Genomic DNA, 25,468 nt, shown 5'->3' on the forward strand with positions numbered 1-25,468 from the left:
AAATCAACTACTTAGAAAAAAACAAAGAAATAAGGTTAACTCTTTTCAAGCTTTTTCTGGAAGGAAACCAATTCCAAATATCAAACTCCTGAAAGCATGGTATTAAATCAAACCAGGAGCCCAAGCACAAAGGAGTCAGCTTTAAGAATGTCGGTCACGTGACCGTGGCAGGAGGCTCCCGTCCTGGAGTCTGAAGCGTGATGGGGAGGACAGAGCGACAGCGCGCGGCCGCCTGAAGACCGCTGCGGGACGCGCGCCTGAACAGACAGACACACGTTTCTCATTATGCTTAAGCGTCCCAGCACTTACCTCACTGAACCCTGATCGAGCGGGTCATTCTCCCCTTGCCACTGACAACTGACAAACCACAAGTCCCCACAACTCCGCAGGGAGAAAGCAGGCGGCGGCCGGGGCGGGGGGGGGGGGGTGCGCAGCGTCTGCTCTGTCGTTCTGCGTCTCTGTCACCCGGTCTGAGCACAGGTGTGTCCTGGCCGGCGGGCGCCCCCGGGCACAAGGGGCACCACGCCCCACCCCCCGCAGCCCCTCAGGCCACCTGTGCCACGCGGCAGGGGGCGTGCAGAAGAGCAGCCAAGCAAGCGGCGGGGCCGCGGGGTGGCGGCTCGGCACGCGGCTTCTCCCATGGCGCCGCCCGTCCCAAAGCTGCGCCTGCCTCCACCACTGGCCTCGTTCAGACCACGTTTCCTTCCAAAACGTGCCCTATCTGAGCAGAGCGCTCGGGGCCAGACACGCCGTGGGCGGGACCACGGGGCCCGGGTCTGAGGTGACCCGTGCCTGCAGCGCAGGCCCGTCTGCGCCACGGGCCCCACGTTAACGGGGCCCCAGAAGAGCTTCCGCTCAGCCCCATGGGCACACGGAGCCCTCGCCGCTGCCCCCTCCCGGCCCCCGAGGCCTCACCTTGTCTGCCACTCGGCCTCCCGTTTGGCTCGCTCTCTCCGGGCCTCCCTCTGCTTCTCCTCCAGCCGCTCCTTCTCCTGGCTCGCCAGATCTGGGGGCCAAGCACACGACGGGACCGACGGTGAGGCCTCCGGCCGACCTCAAGCAGAGCAGAGCGCGAAAGGAAGCAGCCGCCGGGATGCCCCCAGCCCCAGACCCGAGACCAACAGTCACCCCGGCAAGAAATGTCATCGGTAAACCAAACTCCGTCATGAGCGCACGGTGGTGCCTGGGCGCCAGTGGGGCCACAGCGAGGGGCAGGCCGCGTGCCCGCACCACACGGGCATGCCGCGCAGCCTGTGAAACGGCACCACGCAGGGGTGCGGGGAGGCTCATGGGCAACCGGACCCACGGGGCAGGGGCAGCGGGAGCCGCTTCCCATGGACCCGGCCCGCAGGCTCAGCTGCCACGCGGGAGCCCGAGGGCCACTGCCTGGTCGCGACTGCGAGCTTAGAGGCTGGTTCTCAAGAGAGGGGTCTGCATGCCGGCCAGCCCACCCTGAGCAGTCTCTCCGCTGAATGCCAACTGTGTACACAAATCCCAGGGCCACTCTGGACAGCCCTCTGGGGAGTCACGGGCTGCTGACCTGACCGAGGCAGCAAGGGAGGGAGCCTGTGGCCAGCTCCCTTGTCACACGGACGTGTCCACGGTACATGAGAGGCCGAGCCTGGGACAGGGGCCTACTTTTAATGAACAAATGTGCTCTCTTTGGAATGCCACCCTAACGTCTGCCGACACTAACAAAGCCTGGGGGTCTTGTAGTTTGCACGTATTCTGTTTCATTGCCTTTTTCCTGTCATTTAATTGTATTGTACTTGCAAATTAGCTAGCATCCTTACAACTCTTCCAGCACGGACAGACCACAAGACGCACTGCCCTGCGCGTCCCTGTCTGTGCACCTGCGGCCCCTCCCCTCAGTCTGCGTGCGCACCCATGTCACCGTTCTCCATGCCGCGGATGTCAGGGCGCAAGCGGCAGTCCGTGGGGGCCAGGGTCTCCTCCATGCCGCTCTGCAGCTCGTTGAGGCTGACGGTGAAACTGGTGAAATTGTACATCTGGGGAAAGAGGCGCAGATGCTGTTACTCCGAACAGCCCTGGTTTCCGCGCACGGCTCACAGCTCGAAGCCACGGGAGCAGCGGAGGGTCACCCGCGGCCCCACTCATCCCCCGCCCAGGTGCGGCCTGAGAGCCACAGAGCGTGCCCCTACTCCCCACAGGTATGGAGAAGGCCCCGGCACCGCCTTAGACACAGGGGTCAGAGCCGGGCGCCGCGGCCACCCCACACTCCAGCTCCGTTCCTGGGCCCGGAGCGCACCCAGTGTCTGGCAGGCAGCTCCATACGGACTGAGCCGAAGGACGGACAAATGGGCACTATTTTTAAAGAGGAATTCCCTCAAAATACATAAGCCTTTTTTTCCGTTCCATCATACTGTTCACATCCTGCTGAGAGCACACCCTAGCCGGCTAGGTAACAGTACACAGGGGGATGTTTGGTTTCCTTTCACTTACATACACGTGTTCTGACACATTAACAGGACGTGAAATACAGTAGGAACCCGTGTGATATGTTTATGTGTAATTTACATATGAACGAGATAATTAGCAGGAGATATTAAAGTAAATTTATGACACATTATTACATTTATTATACAGTTATTTTATATATGGTATGCTATTGTACACAATATGACCTTATTATATGTAACATAAATTAAAAACACACACCAAAATGCATTTAAGCCTCTAAATTGGTGAGAAAAACAGTGCCTCCGACCAACCCTGAAGTGCCTTCAGGCCCCGGCCTGCGCAGATCATCTAGAGCAGACGGGGTCACGCGCTGTGTGAGCTGGGGCACGGCACGCCCACAGGACATGTGGGCAGAACGTGGCCTCTGCTGCGGGCCTGGCCTTGGCCGGGGCTCTGGGAGGGCCAGGGGCCCCCCACAGGCTCACTCCCGCACGGTCCGACCCGGGGACAGAGGGCCCCTGAGCTTTGGGACAACGGCCTGAGGCAGTGTGCACACAGCCCCAGGGAACAACTGAGGAGCCTCGCCAGGGGTCAGGGGCACAAAAGGCCTGGACCAGCAGGGGGGCATACGGACCTGGGCAGAGTTGGGGGGCCGAGTGTTGACCCTCCAGAGTAGCTTGCTGCCAGGAATGACCTGCACCGTCTCCTGAACCTCGGGCACGGCGTCCGCCACGTCGCCATCAGCTTTCTGGGAGCCGTCATCCTGAAACACAGAACGCCTTGGGACGGCCGGCCCGAGGGACAGCTCCGCGTGAGCAACTGTCCGGCCAGCGGCGGCCCTGGGCAGAGCGAGACGGGCTCACTAGCGAGGACAAGATGCGGTCGTGCTCTCTTTGCCGGGGCTCCCCCGAGAGAGGGCAGGGAATCGGCAGCAAGGCAGGGCCTTCCTGGGGGGAGAAGCCCACACAGCTCCAAGCATCGCCAGCGAAGTCTGCTCGCCACCGGAGGGGGCCATGCCTTCCCAGACGGCGGGTCGGGTTCGAGCTAAGGGAGGCTCTCCGGATCCGGAGGCAGCCCCACACACCACAGCTCGGCCCGCAGTCGAGAACCGGCTCGCACCCGGGGTTTCATGGCATCTCAGCACTTCCACACGGAACCCCAGCTGGAGAGCACCTCAGCAGAAAAACATACAACGACCACCTTACTTTGCAAACTCAGTGGGGCCCGGAGAAAGAAGTGGGCCCCCACGCGGCTGTTCCAGAATGCTGGACTGTGACACAGTGGCCTCAGGAACCCCCAGCCGACTCCGACAGGGTGAGGTGCTGCTGGCCGCAGGCCACAGGGTTTGCTACCAGAAAGCTCGGTAAAGGCCGCTTAGGGATGAGTATTCATGTAGAACTCCCTCTCACATCTAGGTCACCCAAAGGACAGCGGAGCTAAGTCTCCACGTTCTTTAAATGGAACCTTCCTTTTTTCGGAAGTCAAGAGCACCGTCAGAAGAAGGCCACACAGCCAGACGCTGATGCCCTGGGGGAGGCCCAGCACCTTCGGGAGAGAAACACTGAACACTCGGGGTCTGGCCCGTGACTTCTTACCTCGCAATATCGGACGCCTCTTTTGAACTTTCTAGTCTGAGGCTCAAGTAACTAGGCCCGAGGGCACCAGAATCCCAGAGCTCCCGGGGAAGCCCGTTGGCCAAAACACTGCGACTGTGGGCATATCCTGAACTGAAAACACAGGCACGACACTCTGGGTGTCTCGACGGGGTCTGAGCGAACAAGGGTCAGGAAGGTGGCAGGTGCACAAATAAGCCCCCAGACCGCGGGTCCCAGAGAGAACGCAGGTACGTGTGCATTCTGCCAGGCTTAGGGGGACGTGGTGGCACCAAGGAACCCCAGGCCAGCTGACAACGTAGCCTGCGCACAACCCGCACGTAGACGAGCCTGAGCCCCACACAGCGTCTGGACAAGCAGCCAGCCCGCAGACAGACGTCTGATTCCCAGCACTGGGCGCCAGCAGCCGGTAGCCCAGTCCCCCACCCCCACCCCAGGGACCACCCCTCAGGGGGAGCAGCGCCTTACCGGCTGCATCTTGCTCGGCGGGTCACCTCTCCTCTCCCGTTTCCTAAACGACTCGTACGCAGCAGGGTCAACGCCCCACAAGCACTCTGTCCATTTCCCGTAGATCATGAAGAGCTTCTTCTTGCTGTAGTCAAAAGAAATTTTTATTTTTTTTCTAGTTTATCGTTTTGGTAATCTCTACACCCAACTCGCAACCCCGACGTCGAGAGTCACGTGGTCTTCCTACGGAGCCAGCCGAGCGCCCGGCGGAAGGAATTTTAACCCTGAACCATTCATCTCAACGTGCAGCACCTGAATCTTGGCCACGGAATAAACGCCCATTCTGACCTGCCTCCTCGTAAGTCTTAGGACTTCTCTGGACCCAAGTGCAAAGAGGAAAATCTGCCTTTTGGGGTCCCTACTCGGGCCTGATTCACCAAAGCAACAAAGAAGATGTCACATAGCCCCGAAGGGTGGCTGCCAGGGCCCTACCACCAGGAGAAGGTAAGAAACAGGGGGCATCGGGTGTCATGGAAGCCTGCGGGCCTGTCAGGTCACCGTCCCCGAAATGCACGAACTTCCATGCACTGCGTCCTCCCCCTTCCTATAAGCCACTTCAACAGCCCTTCAGTCTCTGTCGAAGTTACGTGCTTTGTCTTCACAACCGCACATAGGACGCCCACACCACCACTCGCCCTGCTTGCTTCACGGAATGACAATCTCTGGGGACCGTCCAAACCAACCACTTGAGCACTCTGCCGATTCCAAAAGAAACACCGACAGAGCCGGACTGTGTGTGTGTTTCTTTTCTGCATCCTCCCGCGGGGGGAGCACAATGGCCACGCGCTCCTGGAAATGCTACTCTGGTAGGCGCACGACATCCTGGGAGGCCCCCGTCTCGGGCTCAGCCTGGAAAGCTGGCAAGCGGGGCTTGGCAGGGGGACACTCGGCCAGTCCTCGCTTAACAGACACCTCGGCCGACACAGTCTATCTCCAAGAGGCACACCATTAGGGAAGAGCTCACCCCAATTTGGGACAGAAAACCGGAAAATCAGAACAGGGCTGGCAGCCCCTAATGGCTGGTGAGTGTGGCCCCAAGGTGTGGCCGGACTCCGCTCCCACAGCTGCGTCTGTGTGCGCCCCGAGCCCGGTCTCCTCCCGGGTTGTTTCTGCCCCAGGGAGAAGCTGCTCGGGCGCTGCCGGCACTCTTGTCACAAAGACGACTGCGTCCTCCGAGTCTGCGGGCTGAGTCCTGACTTACATCGAGGGGCAAGGTGGTCAGAGCCCGAAGCCTAAAAGCATCTCACAGGCCGTTTGAACAGGTGACTTTCTGGTACCCAAGAGCAGGAAGGAGCAGGAGCGCCCACGGCTTTACGGGGGAGACTTGTGTCTAATTAGAAACGTGCAGGGGCCCCTGGCTGGCTCAGGGCGGTGAGTTCAAGCGCCACACTGGGCACAGAACTTACTTTTAAAAAGAAAAAAAGAAGAAAAGAAAACGTACAGCTCAGGAAGCAGACAGGAAATCCATGACATTATATGAAGCCCAAACTCCTTATTGGGGGAAAGAAATGAGCAATTTGAGACCAAAAACATAAGGTAACCCAAAGGAGCGAAGACCCCCAAAAATGAGTTGTGACCTCCTGACCGTTTCTCTCCTCACAAAGACTTTAAACGTCCCTCCCTCATCGACTGGACGGACCAGGCCAGTCACACAGGCAGGGGTCCGGGCTGTGCCCACGGCCTGCAGCAGGCGCCGCCAGAGACGGGGAGATGTGTGCTTACGTTTCCAACCTCCATTCTGGTTGCAAAACCACAGGAGTAGCTCTCCGTGAGGACGCCTCACTTTCTCACGTCCATTCCATCAAAGGAGAACAGACGCAGATCTTTCCTCCCCCAGAGAGGGATGGACAGACCCCACTCTCTCTCTTGCCGCCCAGAGGCAACACCTCCAACTAATCCTTCGTCTCCCTGCGGACTCAGTAAGGACCTGTCTTTTCTAACCAAAAGGAGTCCTCGTCTGTTCTACCGCGAGCGGATGTCCCCGGTGTCGCTGTGTCACTAACAAGGTACACACGCCTGAACCGTCCATGCGCAGACCTACTTCTTGTCTTGAATGTGGCCCTCCACTCTGTGAAGTTCTTTTCCAAACAATCCACAGGGTTTAAAGTGAAGCACACACTTATCTCCAGTCCTGCGGAGAAAACAAACACAGGCCTCCGTTGTGTGACGGGAGATGTGCGGGAGAGGTGGACGGGGACAGAGAGGCGGCAGGGGCGGCAGTGGGGGGTGATCGCACATGGGTGTGGGGGAGCTCACTGCACCGGAGGAAAGGTCCCAGCACCACCTGGGGTGACGGCTGCACACTTCAGTAAATACACTAAAAACCACTGAAGTTTCCACTCTAAATGGGCGAATTTTACGGTCTGCAAACTCTGGGCCCCATAAAGCTGCTGGCAAAGGAAGCTGATAGGTCCTGCGCTCCCAGGGAGAAGGCAAGGACAGCGGGCAGCGTGGGAGGGTGGTCGTGACTTTGTCATCTGGGAATCACACCGTTCTCCGCTGAGGTTTACAATTTCAAAATAAATTCATGCTCGTGACTAACACCAAAACGGGAAGCAGCAACGGGTACCGGAGACGATACCAGCGCCGACCCGCGCCGCACCAGCCAGCACCGGGCCCGGCCCCTGACGGACAGGCTGCGGGGAGCCGCGTGGAAGTGTCCCCTGGAGGACGCCGCGTGTGAGCGCGTTCCCCGCCAGCACCCCGGGCGCCGGCACCTGTGGTTCACGATCTCCACGGTGCCGTACTGCTCTATCCAGAGCTTCCCGATGATCACATTATGCACACAGCAGGTGGGGTTGGTCCAGGTGTAGGCTTCGCCGTGTCTGTGGAACAGGCCGGAAAACAAGCAAGTCAGAGGCTGGCAAAGCGAAAGACACTGCGTGACCTAAAACGCAAGACGCCAGACGGAATTAAACCATAATTGCCTTAAAACCTGTACGAGAGCAGAATGTGGCTTTGAACTCCCTCCAACAGTGGTGATTTATTTAGCATTTGTTTGAAATTCACTTCTGCTTTCCTTTGTAGCATCAACAAAGCTTTCTGCTGAGATGTCAGATAATGAGGGGCAGGAGGCCACCCAGACAGAGCCCGGAGGTCCTGGGACCTGCAGCAACAGCCCGGGCCGACCCAGGGGTCGGGGAGCCGCTCCGTGGCAGGGGTGCTGGGGTGCACACGGCCACTGGGAACCACCTTCCAACACCTTTGCATGTGCTTCTCCGCCTCCCCGAACGGCCTGGCCCAGGGAGAGAGCCCCAGCGAGCACGAGACCCGAGTCTGGAGGGAGGCCGTGTGAAAGGGCCACGCTCAAGGGCAGAGACCAGCTCAGAGCAGAAGCATCCAGGACCAGCATCTGGATCCCTCAGACTTCCGGGGGGGATGAAAATGCACCAATCAATACGGTTTGCCACGTTTCGGTTCTGCACGCCTCACCCCAGGAAAGCAAAGACCGGCAAGCTTCCCAGAAAACGGGGTGCCCCCACCGGGCCCAGAGGTGCACGGGGCTCAGGCACTGGTATTCTGTGGCCCCCATCTGGGCTGGGCAGGGCCAGCATGAAGAAGAAATGACACCAAATGCTTCATGACGGCAGGCTACAGGGAGCAGGACCAGCCCTCCGAGAACCACCGGCCCGGACCGTCGTGGATGGTGCAGTGACATCTGGGTGATCACTGGGGACTCAGTTTTCGGTTTGCGAGGTGTCTGCCCAACACTGCCTTGGTGGGGGGCTGGGATGGAGATTTAACAGGTGCATGGGCAGACTCCAGGATGCCCCTCGATGTTCCCAACCTCCAGGATTCAGCCTGTGTCTCTCTCCTGCCCTCAAGCTGACCAACAGGGATTTAAGGTTAGGATTGCTCCTGAGATGAGGTCATCAAAGACACCACGGCTTCTGCCACTCGTGGCTCCCCGGCCCTGGCCCTCTGGAACCACATGGGAGGGCAACGGTGGTGGCTGGAGGCTCGAACGTTTGGGGAGAGCTGGCACCAGCAGCGACAAAAGTGGCCCCGATCACGTGGGGGTGCGCAGCACGCCGGCGTGCGAGCTGCACCGGTCCCGGGACGGGTCTGGGGAGCTCCCTCTTAAAGGGGCTGCTGCGGATGGAAAGGGCTGAACGGGGAAAGGCTGTGACCCGCCCCCCCGGGAGGAGGAGTGTGCGCTTCTGTCGGCCCGGCTGCCGCACTCACTTGAGCAGCTCCAGCGTGATGGTGCCCTGGGGCTCAGCCTCCACACTCTTGCCCCAGAACTTGAGCTTCGGGTAGATGGAGCCGTGAAAGAGGAAGTCCTGATCGAGGCCTTCTGAGTGAAACGCACTAATGGGGGGGTGGTGGCTGACCTGTTCTGATATGAATCTGAATCCCAAATCCTCCCTGGGCACAAAAACAAGAGGGGGAGAGAGCCATATTAGAGACCGCAAAGGCCCTCCAGGGCCGGCTCGGCACCCGTCTCGGGGAGCCCCGCAGCCCCTGGCCCGGTGGGAGGGGCACCGGGAGAGGCGCACGCGCGCTCCGTGCCCCCTGAGGGGCGTCCAGCCCTGCTCACTGACCGCACACGTGGCCGGACGCTCCCTCACGCACGCACACACTTGCACGTGCGTCTGCTGTGCCTCTGGGGCGTGTCTGAACGCCACACGGAGCGAGAAAGAGTGTGGAGGTCTCTTCCTGACCCTCTGCCCGTGCCCCCCCAGCACACGCGGGTCCAGATGTGTCTCCTGGCACCAGGGACATAGGGGCCCCGAGGCCAAACCGCCGAATCGGTCCTCAAGGGACGGTGCGCGCCTCAGGGCTCTTCTCTAGCTTCTCAGGCTCCTGGAAGTTTCCGGATGGAATGTCTGATGCCCAAGACACTCCTAGCCAGGAAACAGGATTCTCAGTACGCGCTCTTTTTCAATAAAAATGTCAGTTTTTAATTGTTCCGGAACTGTGAATACACCTACAGCTGTAGTCATTAAAAATTATAAAAGCTAAACCACATAATTACTAACTTAACTGGAATCAGAATTTCCAATCATTACAGAGGAAGGAAAGTTGAAAAATTAGATTTTAAAAGGTTGCCTACCAAGGTATGTAATTTACAAAATGAACACTTGTCTAAGAAAAGAAAGTGCTATTTTGGGCTCTAGAGGAGCCGTCTGTAGGGAAAAAGACGCGGAGCACGACTTGGTTCACTGGTGCAGCTCCTCACGCAGAGGACCCCTCAGGGCCCTGCCCGCAGCAGCGACCTGGACGCCAGGCCGTGACACGCGCAGCACCTGTGAGGCTGGGAAGGCTCATTTCTCTGTCAGTGGAACCTGGCTCAAGCCCTGAACGAAGTTCCTGGAAAAGACGGACGTGCAGGTGTCCCTGCGTCCGGCACCAGGGCTGCTCACAGACCTCAAGCCGCACGGCTTGTCTGGAGCTCCTTCTGGATTACGTCTCATTTCTCTTTTCAAGATACGTTAACGGTGCTTCCGAATAAACGAGAAGGCCAGTCGTCTGCTCAGAGCTAGACAGAGTCAGAACCCTGAACTCCGTCCCCACGGCCCCGACTGCGGAGGGGGCAGCTGTTGCTCCAGAGGAGGAGTTCTAGAAAAGAGAGAACCTCCACGTAATTGAGGACAAAAGGTTCCCTGAAGAGGGACTCTCGGGGCACGTTTTTCCCTCACGTGGGCCTCAGTTTCCCCATTTCTGAACTGAAGAAGCAGGGACTTGCCAGCTTCACGCAGGGTCCCCTGCTGACTGCTGTGGCCACGAGCACCCGCACGGCAGCACCGGGCCTTGACCCGCCAGCCCCCTTGAGGGAGAGCAGGCGCCCGAGCACTCGGTGCCCGGCAGCCCATCGGTCCCTCAGAAAAGAGGCCGCTGCCCCGGGGCCAGCAACAGGCGGTGGGGGCCACGCTGCAGGGCCAGCAGCAGGCCCGCCCAGGGCAGCCAGAGACAGGTGAGTGCCGGACACTAGACACTTGGGTCGCTTCCTCGACTGCTGAGTGACTGCCATGAAGAGGTGCGGGCCGGCCGGCATGGCTGCAGGTGACGACTCTGCCCGTGGCCGTCGGAGACCAGGGCCACCACGCGCCCCGGCACACGCCCGGCAGCGCCGCACACGCCCACAGCGCGGACTCAAGCAGACCAGCGTGCCCGGTCCCCGCACCCACTTACTCACCCTTGAAGAACACGCCGTCATTGACAGCACACGGTATTAAGGGCAACAAGGAGCCCAGGGAGCACGACTCTGAAACCAAGACGCCGGGGACCACACAACGCACCGCGGCTTCATGACAGAAAGCAGCAACACCACGCACAGCACGACGCGCGCCAGACGCGACCCACGGCAGCGTGACTCCGCACAAGCCCGTCACATCGTGGGGACACGAAGACGGCACGATGCAAAGTGGCAAGTGATACAAGTTACTGCAATCACACCACGTGAACACACACACGACACACGAGGAGGTCCAGCCAAATGCTAACTCGACAGGATCACGTCTGGACTCGTCTCACTTTGCTCAATTCACACGTTTTCTACAAGGAACATACTCTTATCATCAATACCAACTTTTATCTGATAAAACATTCCAATAAACTCTCCCCAGAACCCGCGGAGAGACAGAATAAAAATTATCCCCATCATCTCCAAACGGCCCCACAGGGCTGTGCACGCCCACACTAACGCTGCCGGAGCCGCACACTCACACTCACCCTCACACTCCCAGAGCCACAGCCGGGGCTGGACAGCTCATCCTTCCCCGGCTGATTTGGCGACAAAGACAACATTGCCCTCCGCTTTCGCGCGTGTGCCTGGGTGGGCAGCGGGGTCGGAAGAGCACCCCCAACAGGCCCAGCTCACCCTCCCGGGACCCCAGCAGGACCACCACAGGCAAGGCCGGCCCTGGACCATGCAGGCCTCGGAGACCGGGTCAGAAGCTGGGGAGCTGCCTGAAACAAACCCCGCCCAGAAGCGTCTCAGTCCCCCTCAGTGGCCTTGGGAGGCTGCGGCCACTGCACTAGCCAGCTCCAGCCGCCCCTCCAGCAGCTTCGTCCCTCTGTGTCCCCAGCCCTGGCGACCCCGACAGCCTGAGTCCTTACCTGATCAGCTCGTAAGTCTCTCCCAGGAGGGGGTTGAAGGGCTTGCCGGTCCTCTCCCACTGGGAAGCCACCGCAGACACCGCGAAGGCCGCCACGCACTGGGGGCAACGCACATGGCAGTGAGCGGGGGGGGGGGGGGGGGCGCCGCACGCGCAGCTCCCCAGTGCCAGGATGCACTCCTGGCAGCCCCAGTCTCCTGCTTGTCACGTGTTTGGAAATTACAGAACTTCCGGAGAAATGCCTTTATCACCGACACTTCCTCAAAGCCACACAGGCAGGACAGGGCGCAGCTGCCCCGCCCCAGCCCCACCCAGCCCAGAGGCCCCACAGCACAGCTGCCCAGTCCGGCTAGTACACCCACACGCACACGGGGTGCCAGTCCCAAAAGGACCCAGGAGGAGCCGAGACACAGGGCCCACCACCACCCATGGAGATCAGGCCCTGGGACAAACGCCGGAGCCGTCGAGCAGGACGGCCCCCAAAAGTCAGTGTGAGCCACATGGGCTCATCCCCCCGACGTCCCCCAGCTGAGGTGCCTGGCCCCCACCACGATGTGGCCGATCAGATGGTGTCAGGTTCACTAAAAACTACAGTCTGGCACGCACGCTCCATGTCCGGCACCCCCTGGAAGGAGCCCACCGCCTACCTGCATCCTCTCCAGGGCCTGGGGCCGGCAGCAAGCGCTGCGGATGAGGTACACGTGCTCCATGTACTCTGTGATCCGCTGCAGGAAACTCAGGGGCTCGTTGAAGGCGATGGGCATGGTGATCTTGGACAGCTCCTACAAAGGGCGGGGAAGACCCGTCACCGGGGGGCTCACACGCACCCTGCTCGGGGCCCAGGGAAGATGCTCGTCGTACTCTTCAACAGAAGGGAACTAAACTATGGGGGCCCCGCACTGCTCGCCTGCTCAAGCGGAGACCCTCTAATCCGCCTGGGGCACGGCTGGGGGGAGGGGGCCCCCAGGGACCTGGCCGCAGAAGCACAATGCCACGCACACCTCCTCTGTGGTCTAGCGTCCCATTTCCAGGAGCCTGGCCCACAGATCCCCCGGCAAACGTACAAAGACCAGACATCACTCAAACAGCCTCCACAGTGCTTGGGAGGCATGCACAGCCCCGGGAGGCCCCGGGAGGCCGCCTGACGCCGGACCGCGCAGGTAAGCAGGGGCTCCGCATCGCCGCGGGTCCACCAGGCAAGGAAAAGGTGCAACAGCCTCGAGTCTGTCTGAAGAAAGAGGGAGGCGATGACACTCCATCGGGAGCAGACAGACCAGAAAGTTCCGAACTGGTCCCCTCCAGGGGAAAGGGGACGTGCACAGACAGGTCAGCGACAGAAAGGTAAATTCTTAGAATATACTGGAATCTCCGCTGCAAGATCTGACTCCGGATTTACAAGTTTGAAACAAAGTTAATTTAGATAAGCAATCTCCAAACATCAAGAATAAAATGAAACAAGCCAACGCACACAGGCGCCTCAGGCACAGCCGCCCGGGGACGGGGTCACCGCAGGGATTTAAAGCACACGGACTCGAGATGCACCCCGGGGACGACACGAACCACAAAAGACAACAAACTCGCACGTTTCAGTAAACCCGCTGTCGGCGGCAGAGCAGGTCCTTCCCTCCTGAACCGTGACGCATGTGGGATAGAGCAGGTGAGTCATTACGTGCTCATCTAGATCAGACATCTCCAGTGTTGCTAAAAACTGGGATTATCGGGGGCGCCTGGGGGGGCTCAGTCGCTTAAGCGTCTGCCTTCAGATCAGGTCACGATCCCACGGTCCCGGGATGAGTCCCGCATCCAGCTCTTTGCTTAGCGGGGAACCTGCCTCTCTCTCTGCCCCTCACACTGCTCATGCATACGTGCACGCTCTCTCTTTTAAATTAATAAAAATCTTTAAAAGAAAACTGAGATTATCAGTGTGGGAGAAAAGAGACACAGACAGAAGACAGAGGAGGTTAGATTAATCCTGTCATCCCAAATTTAAAGCACCGTTGAAACAAATCAAAACAGCTCCTAGCTCTCTCCCCTGGGAAAAACCTAGAAAAAAGCAACCCGATAGCCTCCCTAGGGCCCAGCTGTGGTCTTGAGTTCTCTCTCTCCCTGAACAAGGATTCTGGACAGGGAGGTACAGAATGAGCCAGAGCATCTTCTGTAAAGGATGGCAGCCAACCTGAAGATGCCACTGCCCGCCAGAGGTGGGGCGGCTCGGGGCCAGGACACACGAAGGAGCTTTAACTCCACGAATTCAAAAAATGACAGAAGACGGGCCGGTTGGTCACCCTGGTCATGCCAGGGAACACGAATGAACCAAATACATCACTTGACAACTGGGATAAAGAATCACTCCCTGACCCTGACTTTCTTATGCAAACCACACTCACAGCAGTGGAAGGGCTGCTCTCGGCACAGAAGCGTCCCAGGAAATAAAGGCAGAGTGACTGTGCTGGCGCAGCTCCATGACAACTGGGGCACCGATCGCCGAGAGCTCAAGGTCAGGAGAGAAGCAACAAAGAGGCGTCCACACACTGAGAAGCACAGACACGGGAACGGTGCTCGAGACAGCCGTGAATTTGAGGACATTAACAGACCGCGTGTTTTCCTGCACTAGGGCACCAGGACTGCGCTCGTGTTAAAACAGAATCTGGGGGCATCTGGGGGCCTCAGTCAGTTAAGTCCGTCCGACTCTTGGTTTCAGCTCAGGTCATAATCTCGGGGTCCTGGGATCAAGCCCCACGTCGGGCTCTCTGCTCAGCAGGGAGTCTGCTTCTCCCTCTCCCTCTGCCTTCCTCTCCCCTGCTTGTGCTCTCTTTCTGTCAAATGAGTAAATGAAATCTTTGGGAAATAAAGAAAGAAAGCACCCCCTCCAGCAGGAGGGCAGCAGCGGGGAGACTGGGAAAGCCAAGTCCTGTGTGCCGCGAACAGTGATGCTCCGACAGGAGTCCCCTCATCTTGCTGAGCTCTGGCTGCCATGTGACAGGTCACCGTGACGGGCAGCAGGGTGAAGGTAAGCAGTGTGCCTCTGCAATCTTCTAGAAATCCAAAATTATTTCAAAATATACAAAGTGGGAGAAAAGGTGCGGTTTCGGATGGGAAAAAGGCCTCCCACCGAGAGCAGAAGCCGGCGCAGAAGCGTGCTGGTGAGCGGCACAGGGGTCAGAGCCACACGCCTGCTGCAGGACAGTCACCGGAGTCCACGTCAGCCACGGCCCGCGGGGGTGTTCTTCCCTCCCAAGGGGCACAGCTCACATCCCCACGGACCGTCCAGACCGTCACGGAGACCATGAGAAGAAAAGCCCGTGGCTCCGGACCCCAGACACCCAAGCCTTCCGCCGCAAACCCAGAGCAGCTGAGCTCTTCCTGCAGCCGGCACGGGAGGCTGGGGGGCCGGAGCCCCGAGTCCTGCATGCGTGCCCATGGCCTGCCCTCGGCGTGCGTCAGGGAGCCCAGCGTCTGAAGCCCGCCGACTCCCAGCCCGTCCCGGGGCTGGACGTGCACCCCCGTCCAGGAGCGCGACCTGCGGGATCGTCTTCCCGCCGCCCGTGAACACCACAGCCTCTTCACTCCCTTGCCCTCACGTCTCTGTCCCTTTCCGAGTCGACTACCTCCGCCTCATGCCGCTATAAACACGCAGAGTGCATCTTCGACGACCAGCACTGCCGCAAATTCACAGGAATTAAAGACGTTTCAGCTTAAAGCCCCAAATGGGTCCATCTAGACTTACCAAGCCGATGCATTTCTTTAATATGCTCCACACGCTGAAGTCGCTTCTAGAGAACATCGGGGCGGGCAGTGACGTCCTGCGGAGAAGCGACCGAGAAGCACGTACTTACTCCACCCGCACGACAGTCGCTCTCGGCCGATCGGAAACCGCACGTCTGAGCTAGAGGCTGCGGTGCTGCTCCGTACCAGAGAAACGGGCATGGCCACACGGACAACCTTCCTCGCCCTCCACAGAGTGGGGGACAGGGCGCCCCCCGCCCTGGAGCAGCCCCAGAGCAGCCACGGGCCCACAGGCAGAGGCCAAGACACGAGGACACAGGAGGGAACCGAATTAACAAAACCTTTCCAGAAGCCTGCCATAAGCCCCTTTCAAACGTGAGTTTGTTTTCCTGAGCTACATTCCTTGTTGGGTTCTCTTCCCACCAGCTTCCGGGGAAGCCCAGCAGTCTCCCTCCTGGGAATCTGGAGCTGGGATGAGATGGAAAGGGGGTGCCTGAGCAGACTAGGAATCCAGATTTGGGGGGAGGTGCGCTGCACCCACGCACCGCAAACAGCCCATTGGCAGGCAGCCAGGTGTGGGGGGCCCCCAGAAGGTGCCAGGGTCAGGAAGGGCCCCCCCCCGCCCGAGGTGAGCCTTGTGTGAGTCAAAAGGAAAAGCCAGAACTAGAGAGACACAGGAGGAGAGCGCCGTGGCCAAGGGAGCCAAGCACACAGAGCTCCGCCGTGGGAAAGGCCCGGGTGTCCCTGAGGACTCGAGAGAGGCCCCTGATAGCTGGGACCAGGGACAATTGGACAGGGGCCTGAGCCGGAGGAGTAGGGCCAAGCCCTCGTCCCAAGAGGAGGGTAGCCTTATAGTCCCCTAACCCAGCTGAGACCCTTCTGTTAGCCATCACCGGGGACCACACGGACATCAGCCGAGAATTCCAACCACGAGGTGGAGGAGGCCCGGTCAGACCCGCCTTGTGGAAAGATGACTCTGCGTACAGCACGGAAAGGAGACGAGAGGGTGTGGAAGCAGTTACAGGCACCACGAGGCACAGGAGAAGCAGGGCCAGCTAGCCTGAGGTACACCAGAGGGGCTAGGAGCCCTGAGGGACCCAGGCCCGTGGAACAAGGCCAACATGTCAGAGCTGAGCGGCAGGGCACAAGGGAAGGAGCGCGGCACTGGGCCGACGTGTGAACCAGACTCCCGGGCCGCTGAGGGGATGACGGCAGAGCTCAGATCAGCAGAGCGCCGCCTGCTCTCGGACAGGCCATCTGGGCACACAGGGGGAGCTCTGACATCTGCCGAGCGAACGGACGAAGAGAGGTGTGAGCCAGGCGTCTGAGTCCCCCCCGGTGCACACATCTAGCAGGCACAGGGGTCGAAGGCTCAGAGCGGGGTCTGCGGTGAGGCTGGAGGGCTCCCTCAAGCCACAAAGCAAGTCATCGTGGCGTGGACAGAGGCCGCCTTCCCACTGCCATGGACGCTGTCCAGGGGCCCCAGCACAGGTGACAGAGGCCAGGTTGCTCCTCCCACTCAGGGCTCAGGATTGCTAAGGGGCACCCCTGCAGCACAGTGAGGGGCAGCCACGGACGCCCTGGAAGATTCTAAGTTACACACACAGGACGACATACCTGTGCTTCTGAATTCCGTTCTCTCGAGGGGGCCTCTCCCCAACCTTTCCGAGCCCGTTGCTTCTGCCGGTGTCCACGCGCATCACTCCGGCAACCCTCTGATCCGCCTCTGAAAAGTCCCCGGCAGAGTTCTCAGAATCAAAGCCTGCACACAACAAGCAGATCGGTCATTCTCGCAGGACCAGGAAGACGCCCAGCCCACCTCCAAGGGTCCCGACCCCGAAGCAGAGTACCAGAAGCACTGACACGCGCTGTAGCCGCGAGCTCTGCCCCAAGATCCCCAGGCCGAGGCAGAGGACACGGGCACACCGGCTCTCGGGGGCTTTTCCCGGGAGCAGCTCGGCCAGGCTGCTGCCCGAGGTTTGGCCCTCGGGCAGGGAGCAGTCTGACCTTGCTCCAGTCAGGCCCACCTTGAGGCTGCAGCACACTCTGACCCTGCACGAGCTCTTGTTCTAGAACTCGGGCCACCGCAGTAGCCTCTGCGGAACAGGAACCGTGCGCCGCACACATGCGCTGCCAGACTCACGCCCGTGAGCGAAAGGCCGAGCACGGCCAGAGCGGCTAGAGTCCAGCAAGCCTCCCCCGCGCACAGAGCTCGGGCGGTGGGTTCCTGGGGACTTGCCCGCTGGGAGGGCCTCCTCCCAGAGCAACGAATGGGCCGCTGCAGGGAGAAGGAGGCCTGCCTCCTCGGACACCAGCCCGTGGGGTCCACTGAGGCACATGCCTGCTGCTCCCGGGCTCGCCAGCACTGGGCCACGGCTGCCAGGACAGAGTCCGCCCAGGTGGGGACGGGGCTCCGGGACCGCCGCGCTCAGCCATGACCGTGACCACTGGAGGGAAGGCACGAGACCCAACGGGAGCTGAGCTCCCGCCGGCCCCTCACTTGGCAGACGAAGGCGAGGCCCAGGGCATAAGGCCAGGCGGGGGAGCGCTGCCAGACCCGAAACGTAAACAAATCTGCCGCTGTGCTTTCCTGAGAACACGCGCGACATCCTCCCTCCGGCTCCTCCCCGTGGACAGGTTCACGAGCTGCAGCAGGTACTGCTCCGCGGCCCCGACGGGGGCTGTCCGAGACGAGCCTCTCAAACGACCACCGCTGCCCAGAACAGCCGGGCCCCTCTGACCTTCCTACCCACCCAAGAGCGGCGTCCAGTTAACCCCAGTCTAAACTTTACTCTTTCTTTTTTGTAAGATTTATTTATTTCCTTGAGAGAGACAGAGCGTAAGCAAGGGGAGGGGCAGAGCACAGACCCCGACTGAGGTCACCGCCTGAGCCAAAAGCAAGAGTCGCCGTCTGCTTGACTGACTGAGCCACCCAGGTGCCCCTCACTCCTTTCTTAAGGAGACCCCGTCCTGCAGGACCTGCCCAACCGCCTGCGCCGCGGTCCCTGTCCCCATGGGTCCCTCCGCGCTAGGAGGTCCCACCTGAACGTGCACCCAGGAAAACAAGGCAACTCATCACTGACAATCACGTTGAAGTCTTTTCTCCGATTAAGCCAACACTACAACCAGGTTAAACGTTTTCATATACAACACGTTTATCGTAGAAAACAGAAAAGAAGCTAAGCGAGGGAAAACCCTGAAATCACCTGTAATTTGATCACTCAGAGGCACGCACTTCTAACCAGTCGGTCTGCCTCTGTACCCATTTTCCATGCACCTTAAAACCCTCCCCTTGTGCCACCTGGGCAGCTCAGTTGGTAAGAGTCTGCCCTCAGCCCAGGTCATGATCCGGGAATCTTGGGGCCAAGCCCCACATCAGGCTCCCTGCTCAGCGGGAGTCTGCTTCTCCCTCTGCTTGGGCTCTTTTTCATCTCAAAGAAATAAAATCTTAAAAAAAAAAACAAAAAAACTAGGGGCGCCTGGGTGGCTCAGTGGGTTAAGCCTCTGCCTTCGGCTCAGGTCATGGTCTCAGGGTCCTGGGATCGAGCCCCACATCACGCTCTCTGCTCAGCAGGGAGCCTGCCTCTCCCCTCCCTCTGCCTGCCTCTCTGCCTGCTTGTAATCTCTCTGTCAAATAAATAAATATAATCTTTTATAAAAATAAGAAAGATTTTAAAAATTAAAAAATAAAAATAAAAAAACAAAACCTTCCCTTCCACGGTGCTGATCCTTGGCTGAAGTAACTGCCTCCCCAGCCTTCATCTGGTGCCTGCTGGGCTTGGACACTTTGTCCTACTTTTTCCTCCCAGCCACGGACTCAGGCCAGTGCTCCGCAGTGAGGCAGTCAGACTCTGCGGCTCTCAGCTGCATCACTGCACTGGGCGACTCGGTGCCTTTCTTCTATTATCTGGTTTGGAACTGAAGGACTGAGGTGAGAAGGCGCCGTCCCCGGGACAGCTGTGTCCTCCTCTGTCTCAGGGACACGCAGATGAGCGCTGCAAGCACAGAGGCAGAGACTGAGTTTCTCTAAACGGCATGCTGCACAAAGCTCATGTCCTCTCCAGAGAAAACTCTCCAGGCCAAGGTCAGAGACGTTCGGGAATCTGGCTACACTGATCCCAGGCCAAAGGGAACTTCCTATGAGACCCCGAAGAGAGGGGGGTGCACCGAGGCCGCTCTCTTGCTTACAAACACCACTGCCCCCCCACAAGGGCCTGGTGGCCCACGGGCGTCGAGTCCCTGATGACCACTGTGCTCGCGGCGACCAGCTGCGCACGGTGACTGAGGAGGGAGGTCGGGCAGAAACAACACGCTTCCCAAGGAGCACGTCTGCGAGGAGCACCGCAGCCCCGAGATCGTGGAGGAGGACTTAATAATTTGGCCTCTGAAAACCACAGGCAGCTCAGCGCCTCCTGCTTCTTGGGTTTCAAAGAAGTAGTCAGTAGTCGGAGGCTGCCAGTCCCTCAACCCGCTGCGACCCTTGATCTGCGGCTGGGGAGTGATGGTTAGCCCGAGAGCCAACAGACAGACATGGTGGCACCCAGCCAAGCAGGCCTGGAGGGCACAGTGACAGCAGTCACTGGCAGAAGGAGCCCCTCTGACCTGAGAGTCCGCCATTAAAAACCCCAAGAAAGAGTTCAAAGTTGCCATTATGGTCCTCTACCTAGCGAGGGGGGAACGGGACTACAAGAGTCTCTCCAAGTCCCTTTCCACCAACAACGGTCCTCAGCAGACGACACACAATGTTCCAAATGTTGACCATGAGAAGGAATGGCTGGCTTGAGCGTGAAGGGTCGTTAGGACCATATGGTCACTGCACACTTGCCCCCTTAGGAGCTTGGGGCTTCTTCCCACCAATGGGGAGCAGAGGCCACTCGAAGCCAGTGTGAGCTGGGCCAGCCCCGCACACGCACACATTGGCCCCGCCCTGTGCTGTTTTCTGCAGGCTCACGCTGTCGTCTACGGGAGGACAGAGGACAGGAGGTGCACCAGTCCTGACAACGGTCTCAGGAAAGCAAAACTAAACCAGATCTAGTCCTAACGCAAAGACAGCAAGGCTTGATCGGTGCGTACAAACGACGTAAGAAAACACACCATCTCGTTTAGGGATGCCGATAAAAGCGTGTACACTCCAGGGCAACTCTTAAACCCAAAACTCAGTTGCTCTTTCTTGTTACGGCCTGTGGCCTAGAGCCTCCCCCCTGCATGCTTCTCTGAGCGGCAGTGCCGGGGGACGTGTCCCACTTCTCGCCTACACGGCTTTACCGAGCCTTCTCATGCCCCCAAGGCCAAGTCTGGGGCCGGGACGCCATGGCCTCGGAGTCCCTTCCTGCCCCACTCACCTGTGACAGCATCGAAGAATTCCTCCTCGCCGTTCATCCTTCGGTAGCCGGGCTCCCTTGCCGCCCGGTCTCGGCCTTTCTACGGAGTCATTGTACCGGACCTACATCAGCGTGTAAGTAACTGTAAGCCGGCAACTTCCCTTTTGGTAAAAACCCAACAGGCACTGGAGATCTAAGGGGAAACACATTTCCATATATTTAGCTTTCAAAAGTTTTATGGTTTACAAACATTTTAAAAATACCCAATCACCATTATTGGAATCAATCTCCATTTACAATTTAAGCAAAGAAATTAAATGAATCATTTAACAAATGCATCATCTCAAAAAATATGAGAGAAACATTCCTAATATAAATATCCATCAACAAATAACAGATTAATAAGTAACCATTATCCGAAGTTATTTTTAAAAATCATTATCTACAGTTGTATAAGAAAACAATAAACACTAGAATCAACAACACGAGAAACAAGTGTTGGCGAGGACATGGAGGAAAAGGAACCCTCGTGGCCTGCCGGTGGGAACGCAGACTGGGGCAGCCACTCCGGAGCACAGGAGGGAAGGGCCTCAAACACTAAAGCCAGAATGATCGTGTGATCCGGTAATTCTGGGTATTTGCCCAAGAAAACAAAAACACTAATTCTGAATGATAAATGCACCCTTTACTGCAACACTACGGACAGCAGCCGAGATGCAGAAGGAACAAAGTGTCCACAGATAGAGGACGAAGATGGGGGTGTGCGTGCGTGCGTGAGAGAGGGAGAGGGAGGGAGAGGGAGAGGGAACACTACTCGGCCAGAAAAAGGACGGAATCCTGCCATTTGCAACAACATGAATAACCCAGAGAGCCCGATGTGAAATACGTCAGAGACAGACTAATACGTCACTTACATGTGGAACCAGAAGACCAATGAATAAACAAAGAAACAAACAAAAAGCAGAAACAGACCTATAAATACGGAGAAGAGACTGACGGTTGCCAGGGGCGTGGGGGAACGGGGGAGGGGGTGGGGAGGGTCAGGCTTCCAGCTGTGGCGGGAACAGTCACAGGGGACGTCATCTGAGGCACTGCGATAGCGGGCTGTGGTGACAGATGGCAGCCACACCTGTGGTGAGCTCCGCATCACTGGGTTGTACACCTGAGACTAACGTAACATTGTGTCAACGATACCTCCTTATTTTAAAATAGTAACAAATTTTTAAAAAGAAAACAGTGAGGGGCGAAGTTGAGCCCCTGACTCCTAGTGTCGGCTCAGGTGCGATCTCAGCGTGGTGAGGTCAAGCCCCACACTGGGTTGCGCTGGGTGTGGAGCCTGCTGGACAGTCTCCCCCCGCCCCGATCTCATGCAGTCCCTCGCCCTCTCCCTCTCTTTAAAAAAGAAAACCAGGGCGCCGGGGTGGCTCAGCGGGTTAAAGCCTCTGCCTTTGGCTCAGGTCATGATCTCAGGGTCCTGAGATCGAGCCCCGCATCGGGCTCTCTGCTTGGCAGGGAGCCTGCTTCCTCCTCTATCTCTCTCTCTCTCTCTGCCTACTTGTGATCTCTGTCTGTCAAATAAATAAATAAAATATTTTAAAAATAAATAAATAAAAATAAAAAGGAAAACTACGCAATGATTGATGTGGGGGAAATTGCCGGACAGGTGGAAGGGCAGGTCTGTTGCGGTGAGGTGCTCACACGTCTGAGGTTCAAACACACCCCAGAACCTCCCGCTGAAGGTCACTGTAAACAAGAAAGTGCACAATGACATCCGAGCCCGTGTCACACCGACTTTAAACCAAGTTTCCATCCCAGAGAATTAAGGCAGCTGCGTAAGTGAGCTGCTATTGACACAAACTGAAACCAACTTATACTTTCTCAAAATTATTTTGGCAGAACTCACGCATCCCTTTATGAAAAGCAGGATTTTATAAACAGCAGCAGCAGGTCAGCCTTGTCCCCAAACCTTTCGTTTTTTATGAAAACAGGCTGAGTCTACATCTAACTGTGTCAGCCACACAGACGTTGGGGCCCAGAGCCCGCCTCCCGGTTCTGGGGGCAGCGAAGGCGCAGGTGGTCCCCAGGGAGGGACATGCCCTCCGTCCTTGGAGTGGCGGCACAGTGCTGGGTGACACCTGCTCCTCTCCGGCCGTGTCCTGAGCACACGTGAGCTTCCACGCTATGGATCGGGCCAGCATGAAGCCGCCCTGAAAGGCTCTCAGAGATCCTGTCCTCCTTCCCACCACGTGGAGCCAGGCACCAGGCAGCTTCTGGAAACACCCATACAAAGCCTCGCCCAGCGGTCCAACGTTGTCGCCTACCACGTTAGGGAAGTGACCACTTCCCCTAATTCCTCTCTGACGTGACCTGCCCCGTCTACGACACACAGCCACTTGCTCAGTCCCACTGGAAGCCGCTCGAAGGAACCAGAGTCCCTGGGGGAGAATTGGCTGACTCCAGGACCAGGATCCCTCCTGGGCAGCAAGAAGCCAGGGGCTCACATCACAAGGCTCAGGACGAGCCCACAGAGGCTCCCGCTGCGACAAGGGAACTGTCCAAGCGCCAGCGCGCGGCAGGAGATGGAGACGCGTCAGACACACCTGCGCTCGTGAGCTCCGACACACGCCGGAAGGAGACGAGGTGGTCACCCTGGGGGACGCCCACACATTGAAACCAGTCACCGACCGGGAAGCACCAAGCCTCCACCCAGCCTTCTTCCGGGCGCGGGCTCTGGGCCACCGTCTGGCCAGATGCCAGAGGGGGTGCGGCGTGACAGCCGGATTCTGGCAAGTCGGCGCAGGGGTGGTGGGGGTGCATGCGGGGCATAGCTGTGCGACATGGACGGGTGGCTGTGTCCGGTGTCGCCTGGAGGCCGCCCACCGGCGATGCTGCGGGACCCGAACCGGGTGCACCACGTGCCCCCGGCACAGGAGGGCACCACCCCCGTCCGCCGCTGTGCCCCGGAACCTCAGCCCAGACGCGGCCCGGCCTCCGGCTCTCACCGCCAACCTAAGGAACACAGAGCACAGGGCAACGTGCTGAGCTCCAGCCTGATGACAGTCCGCAAAATTCAGACTCTCGGGACGTCTGCACGACAGACCCAGCTTCTCGGAGCAACAAATCACAAAGGACGGAGAGGGGGCGGGAGGGTGGCCACCCCAGTGCACCTGGCCCACCAGCTACACGTCCAGCTACACCCAGGAACGGTCAGCCCTGCCCAGGATGAAAGTGTGGCAGAGAGTGGAGGGCGAGGTCCTGACCGAGGGGACAATTTCAGGGGTACATACGTAGGTCAAAATTTACTGGACGGCTTAAATATGGCTACCTGGCTGTACATCAGTTAAACCTCAAATAAGGTACTTTTCAAAAAGGCACAGGTGTCCTAACGGCATACTCACAAGAGACCTCTTTAGAGCCACACACTGAAGTCCATGTGGACAGAAGGTTATGGCCAGGATCTTCCTCCAAGTAACCTGGAAGCAGTGGGCAGGGCAGGTGGGTGGTGGCCCAAGCCAGTCCCCGAGGAGGAAGCCGGGATGGGCGCACAGGGGACCCCTGGGCTCTGCCGCCTGCCTTCCTGCACACTGAAAATCTCCCATGATAAAAGGTACATGAAGAGCCATGACATTTTCCTTTTTTATATGCTTTCTCACCCAGAATAAAACTCCTGACATTAAAAGTAAATCAATCAAAATGTATGGAAATCTTTAAATTGAGCCTCTAAGATGTTAGGCAGGACAAGCGCCGGCTGTCAACCAGGCCAGCGCTGAGGACCGGACCCTGCCTGGAAGGCCTCTGCCCCACACACCGCACAAGGTCCGTGATGGAGTCTGCACAGCCCCCGCAGGCCGACTCACGTCTTACAAGGTCAGTAATCAATTCTAACGGTCTCGAGGTAATTCCTGAAAGGGCTGTCTTCATTTTGCCTGGGCACCCAAACTCCCCACTGCCACAGACCAGCAAGGCCAAACGGCGATTTCCCTCACGACTTCCACAAACATCCACCGATGCCACTTGGTGCCAGGCCTGGGGGGACTCCGGGAGGCTCTGCGGGGCAGCCCCAGGTCCTTCCTTCCTCCCCAGGTCCCAGCCTGCCGGCCCGCCCGACCTCGTCGCAGAAGAGGGGCCCCGGCCACCACCTGGGGCCCTGCAGCACATGGTCTCGTCCGCCCAAGGGGCTGAGCTGTCTGGGGCACTGGACGTGGGTCTCCCACCCCCAAATCTGGCCCACACACCTCGCAGAGGGGAGCGCAGGGCCGTATGCATAAAGCCGCCCCCACCCCCCACAGCAAGAAGGCGATGGAACTAAGGGACACTGAGGCTTTGTAACTCAGTCCTCCACCACGGTACATGGGTACACAGCAAGTCAATTGTTCAAGAAACAGCATCGAGGAGGCAGGATTTAGTATTTCCTACATATGTTCTTCTTCACGCAGATTTTATTGTGCATTCGGAAGACGTCCATGAAGACAGTATTTCAGGAAAGGACTTTCTTTCTTTCTTTTTTAAAAATTATCTCTTTCTGTCCAACTGTCCCCTCTTCTGACTGCAGAGAAAACCCAGGAAGCTAAGCCCGTATTTCCCATCGTCACTGGCCTCCTGTCACCGGCTGTCCTTCTGCACTGCCCTCAGGCCCTAGAGTGATGCCACGGGGCTGACCTGGCCTTCCGGAGGGAGCAGACGAAGGAGGCAGAGGTCCTGATCCCTCCATGTGGGGACCTCCCGTCATGGGCTGCACTGAATCCTCACTCCCAGACTCTTCAGGGGGACACCAGCCTGTGACCTCACCATTCCTCCCAGTCTCCCACAAAATGCCTAT

General features: G+C 58.4%; 1 protein-coding gene across 1 annotated transcript in view; it reads right to left on the reverse strand.

The window, feature by feature from the left end:
* The window catches only part of OSBPL2 (oxysterol binding protein like 2), a 36,283-nt gene that overhangs the window by 2,212 nt on the left and 8,603 nt on the right, over nt 1-25,468 (reverse strand). The window contains exons 2-13 of the mRNA XM_080812810.1: nt 20,671-20,842; nt 16,946-17,090; nt 15,330-15,405; nt 12,250-12,384; nt 11,604-11,701; nt 8,727-8,909; nt 7,259-7,366; nt 6,583-6,672; nt 4,503-4,626; nt 3,056-3,184; nt 1,886-2,009; nt 916-1,006 (exon numbers count right to left, since the gene is read on the reverse strand). Of these exons, the coding sequence (XP_080668936.1) occupies nt 916-1,006; nt 1,886-2,009; nt 3,056-3,184; nt 4,503-4,626; nt 6,583-6,672; nt 7,259-7,366; nt 8,727-8,909; nt 11,604-11,701; nt 12,250-12,384; nt 15,330-15,405; nt 16,946-17,090; nt 20,671-20,707 (1,340 nt within the window). The 5' untranslated portion in view covers nt 20,708-20,842. The remainder of the gene's footprint in view (nt 1-915; nt 1,007-1,885; nt 2,010-3,055; nt 3,185-4,502; nt 4,627-6,582; nt 6,673-7,258; nt 7,367-8,726; nt 8,910-11,603; nt 11,702-12,249; nt 12,385-15,329; nt 15,406-16,945; nt 17,091-20,670; nt 20,843-25,468) is intronic.

Source organism: Martes martes, assembly GCF_963455335.1.
Source record: "Martes martes genome assembly, chromosome: 9".
Lineage (NCBI taxonomy): Eukaryota > Metazoa > Chordata > Mammalia > Carnivora > Mustelidae > Martes > Martes martes.